At 28.8% G+C, this 4955-nt stretch overlaps 2 protein-coding genes across 3 annotated transcripts; one reads left to right on the forward strand and one right to left on the reverse strand.

Annotated features, from left to right (window-relative positions):
* Nucleotides 1-2435, forward strand: LOC146532727 (serine/threonine-protein kinase Nek8-like). 2 transcript variants are annotated; one of them, XM_085196161.1, is made up of 6 exons: nucleotides 1-158; nucleotides 278-368; nucleotides 517-687; nucleotides 825-985; nucleotides 1465-1615; nucleotides 2154-2435. In XM_085196161.1, exons 1-6 carry the CDS (start codon nucleotides 88-90, stop codon nucleotides 2385-2387), a joined length of 879 nt encoding a protein of 292 aa, XP_085052287.1. In that variant the 5' UTR covers nucleotides 1-87; the 3' UTR covers nucleotides 2388-2435. The 2 variants fall into 2 exon arrangements, with proteins under 2 accessions (XP_085052287.1, XP_085052288.1); XM_085196162.1 differs by having other exon boundaries at nucleotides 39-174.
* U2A (small nuclear ribonucleoprotein polypeptide A'-like U2A) lies at nucleotides 2432-4907 on the reverse strand. The gene is made up of 6 exons (XM_085196163.1): nucleotides 4692-4907; nucleotides 4423-4570; nucleotides 4183-4347; nucleotides 3723-3907; nucleotides 3443-3592; nucleotides 2432-2729 (listed from the first exon to the last, which is right to left on the reverse strand). The coding sequence occupies exons 1-6, from the start codon at nucleotides 4771-4773 to the stop codon at nucleotides 2683-2685; spliced, it is 777 nt and encodes a 258-aa protein (XP_085052289.1). The 5' UTR covers nucleotides 4774-4907; the 3' UTR covers nucleotides 2432-2682.
* Nucleotides 4908-4955: the final 48 nt, after the last annotated feature.

Below are 4955 nucleotides of genomic sequence, written 5' to 3' on the forward strand. Positions count from 1 at the left end.
GTGGGTAGTATGAAGTTATCAAAACTCTAAACATCAGCAAAATATGAATTGCATCCAATATAAGTAAATATATAAAAATGAAATAAAATGGATATTAAAAAGAGATTTAGAAAATATAACTTAAATATAATGAAGACTATAGGCAAAGGGACATATGGGTATATAATATTTATGGTTTTTATCATGCTTAAACTATATTTAATTGTTTTTTTAAGTATGTTATATTGAACTGTTTATTGCATATTTTTCTTAATATGTCTGAGTGGGTCTGTTTCAGAAATGTATATTTGTGTGAAAATAAGAAAAGGCAAATGTTAACAATAGTGAAGGATATTGAATTAAATATTAAAATTCAAGATCATAAACAGGTGGATAAATTTTATTAAAATTGTAAAGGAAACAAGCTTTTAAGTAATTTAATAATAATGTTAATATTTATTAAATTATTTAAAATATATTTAAAATAAATGACAATATTTCTCAAAATTCTAGTTGTAAATATTTCTTTTGTTGTAGGGAATAGCTAATGAAGTAAAAATACTAGCAAAAATGAATCATCCTAATATAATACAATTTTATGACTGCTATTATATTGATAACTATGTAATGATTTCTATGGAATATGCCATCAGCGGGAATCTGGCGGAATATATGTATCAACAATGCCCCAATTTAATAAAACAGCAGGTAGATAGGATTCATTAAGTTATAAGTAATATTACCTTATAAATGTACATAATATATATATTATATGAAGGTATATTTACATAATACATAACTACATTTACAAAACAAGATATTAAAAATATAAAATGTTTTTACAGGAAATTTTATTTTATTTTTGTCAAGTTTTACTGGGAGTGAATTACATTCATAAGCTTGATATTATTCATAGAGACTTAAAAGCAGAAAATATTTTATTGTCTGGTAAAAATGGAGTTTTGGTAAAGATTGGTGATTTTGGCATATCAAAAATGTTAGCCAGGTAATTTATTTCATTATAATTTAATATCTTTCAAAGGTAAGGTCATCGTGGACCAGTGGGTCAGCGTGGTATTGTAAACAAAATGGTTGTGGGTTCAATCCCCATTTGTGTTATTTAAACTTCAAATGGACAATTTGAATTTTCCTCTTTATTAAATTCAGAAGGAAAGTACATAATGGAGTATCTTGACATTAAGTTCTCAAAACATAAAGTTAAAATACATATTTTTTAAAAGTACATACAATATAGGTATAAGTAATGATTATAATAATACAATACAAAGATCGTAGGCACATAATTATATTAGAAAATATATCAAGTAGGTATTGTAAACATTTCAGGGCGGTATTCGAAACAACCCCTGAAATCATGAATAAGCCATCTAACCAATTTTCATTATCCTATGGGGTCATTTAATAAAAAATATCATCCCACAAAATATTATAAAATCCTAATAATTAATAATATTTTAAATTTAGTGCAAAACAGACGTCCACTGTTATCGGTACACCCTATTACTTGGCGCCGGAATTATGTGAAGGAAAACCTTACAATACCAAGAGCGATGTTTGGGCTTTAGGCTGTCTGCTTTATGAAATGTGCACACACAAAAGGGCTTTTGAATCAGAGGTAAGGGGGACAAGTAACAATCATAATAATACTTACTTTATAAAACGTAAAAAAAATTAAAAACTCTTGGAAACCGTCCTTGTGCTCTGACCACTAATCTACGTCGAAATTCTTATATTTGTGTTGTTGGCAAATCTGTTGTTCTGTGTTCTGCTACCCAAAGAAAATTGCTTAGATTTATCAATTGGCAAGAGAGAATACTATTTATTAAAATATATATTATTATAAATATTTTTGACAGAAGAAAAGAAAAATACGTATTTAGAAAACTTATAGATATTTGAACGCAGCGGAATTTGAACCCGCGCCTCGTGGAAAGCGTCCAAGCGCTCTGATCTCATTAAATATCGTCCAGGAGGGGCCATTAGCTGTTGAACAAATTTTTTGTTCGTAAAAATACTAGGGCGGCACCTGTCCTCTTCATTCCTACGCCCATGTCAGATATACTTGAACACAATCATAATATTCTTTATGAATTAGATAAAGGCTATACAGAACCCACTGGTGAAAGTAATCAAGTAATTTATTTACATTTCAGACACTTGTAGGTTTAGTAAAAGCAATAACAAGTGGCAGTGTTCACCCCATCAACTTGACTGTCTATGAGCGAGGTATACAAGATCTCATAGACTCCATGTTATCCATATTAGCTGACAAACGACCAACAATTGAAGAATTAATGGGCAAAAAAATTATCCTACAAATGATCTACACTGTATATTTAGACGCAGGAAATAATGACTTGTTGTACTTAAAATTTAAGAATTTGTAATTTTTTAGCTAATAGATATAATAATTTAAATAAAACAATGCCAATTAATGCTATTTTTTTATTAGAAAAATACTTATTTTTCTTTTTAATTACACTTAGGAAATAAAATTTTAGAAACTTAAATGTTACTACTGTTATTTCAGTTTTTAGTGTAGATTTGACTATAAGACTATGTAGTATCTGTCTTTAAAGCCAAATATGAAAATTGTAGTAAACACTGTTCTTTTCTGCTTAATATAAATGTGGGAAATCTGTTAAACATGTGAGTGCAGACTGTTCTTCCAGCTGTAACCTATTATTGACCATTGGTTTGATCTGTCTCCATCTCTTCATCCTCATCTTCTGAAATAACAGAATCAAGAATATGATTAAACAATGAAGTAATTCTAAGAATGAAAATTGTCGTAATGTGATCCAAAATCACAATTTATATTCTATTAACTTTACAATGTTCTGAAATTCAAATTGCAAGAGCTATAAACCTAATCATGATTATATTGTATGCCTATGGTTATCAGAATAATATTCTGGTAACCATAGACATAGGTTAGTATAACATGTACAGTACATTCTGTAAAGAAAACATTTTGCTGAACAGATATATTCCTGTTCTTGTCCATGTTGAGATTTTCTCACTCCACCCTACAAAATAAAGTTTATGTATAGTTTATACTTATAAGAAATTTCTAGTTTTAGTCTCTAATGGGGCACAGCTGAAAAGAATTGAGAGATTATTATAAACATTCTTAATATTTTCACAGTTGTTCATAAGCTATGTATATTTTGTTACAATTTTAAGTTTTTTGGCATAACATGTGAGCAGCGAGAACCTAGTTTCTAAACATTGTATTTTATATGTTTCACAAGAAATTGCGATTGTGTGTTGAGGGACTGAATTCATTTTTGAGCCTGAGTCTTATTATGAAAGGAAATGAAATAAAATTAAATATAATAATCAACATGAGTAACAAACACCCAACCATTGCATTTAGACACCATTTCACTGTGCCACAATGGTCTCAATAATAACATTAGATTTCTTATAAAATTATTACGTTGTCCGTTAGTTTGAGGCTGGGGTTGCAATGGTTTCTGTCCAGGAATCTGGCCAGACTGTAGCATCCTTGTAAGACGTTCAACCTCTTGAAGGGATGAAGCGTTTTTAATGGCTTCTCTTATCTTGTGTATTTCTTGAGGTGTAAGATCTAAAAAATATACAATGAAGTTAAAAGAAACATAATTATAACGAATATAAAATAAATTGCAGTTAAAATACATATACAAATACTGTATATATTTATGAAAGGGAAAAAAAAACTATGTTAAAATACTAACTTGTAACTTTAGCATCTGGCATATTTCCTCCAGGGACAAATGTTTTTGCTTTTTTAGTAATTTCTTTTTGTATTTCCTTTCCTTTTTTGCTTTTAAAAAGAGAATTAGCATCATCTCTTTCTTTTTGCTTAATTTTTCTAAAATCTAATAGACGCAGTTCCGGTAATTTATATGCTATGTATGCTCTGTAAAAAAGTCATAACTCTAAATATACTACATGTATATCTCATTTATCACAGGGTAGTCAGAGTACCTGGGCACTCTTTACTCTAATTTATGCCACCTCATCTTCATTCTTTGTAGACCAGAGCAAGGAAAATAGAATAATTTCTTCCTGAGTAGGGATCAAACCCAAAACTAATAGTCTTTTAATTGCGTACAAATAGTCTCTTGCTGTATCATAATAGCTTTAATACTATATTACTTGTCTACTCTTATGCTTTAATACTATATTACTCACCTATAGTGCTGTTTGTTAGCTACAGGATTGTGCATTAGAGAAAGTGTTCGCAACTTGGAAAGTGTCGCTAGTGGATCTAAGTCGCCTAATTCAGCTATATTATTATTTGTCAAAATAAGTGTCTCCAAATTTGGCAAGTACTGTTCTAAATTCTCTCCAAGACGTCTGAAATTACACAAACATTTATTTTATCAGTCTATTATAATAATTGTAATAAAATAATCTTTATAAGTATCTTACACAATTCTGTTGCTGTTTAGAAACAAGCATTTCATTCTTTTTAAGAGAGGAAAACCATCTAATTTTCTGATATCATTATCAGAAAAGTCTATTGTATCAAACTGATCTAAAGTTGCACCCAAATTTTCAATTTGTGGAATTTTGTAACCTGAAAAAAATCGTTAATAATTATATTGTTATATAATACTGTTTACTTTGTTGTTTTTATAATAAAAAATAATGTTCTAAAGCCTAACTGCTGCTTACAGCTATATATATAAGAAACTAACCTCTAAGATCTAGTTCACGATCTCTACAAGGATTTATATATTGCATCGAATTTTGTATGAGTTCAGTAGTTAGCTTAACCATTTTAAATTACTATGAACAATTGATGAATTAATCTATTTTTTTAACACTTAGCAAATGTTTCCAAACCAAAAAGACGCTTATAATTACAAATTTATAGTAATCGAATAGTGAAGTACACAAAAAACCATAAACTGTCAATGAATGACTTTTGGCAGAATCGATTTTAATAAATCGATGCAAAG

The sequence above is a fragment of the Heliconius melpomene genome, chromosome 13, assembly GCF_056956725.1.
Source record: "Heliconius melpomene rosina isolate 202511_hmr_F chromosome 13, ASM5695672v1, whole genome shotgun sequence".
Taxonomy (NCBI): Eukaryota; Metazoa; Arthropoda; class Insecta; order Lepidoptera; family Nymphalidae; genus Heliconius; species Heliconius melpomene.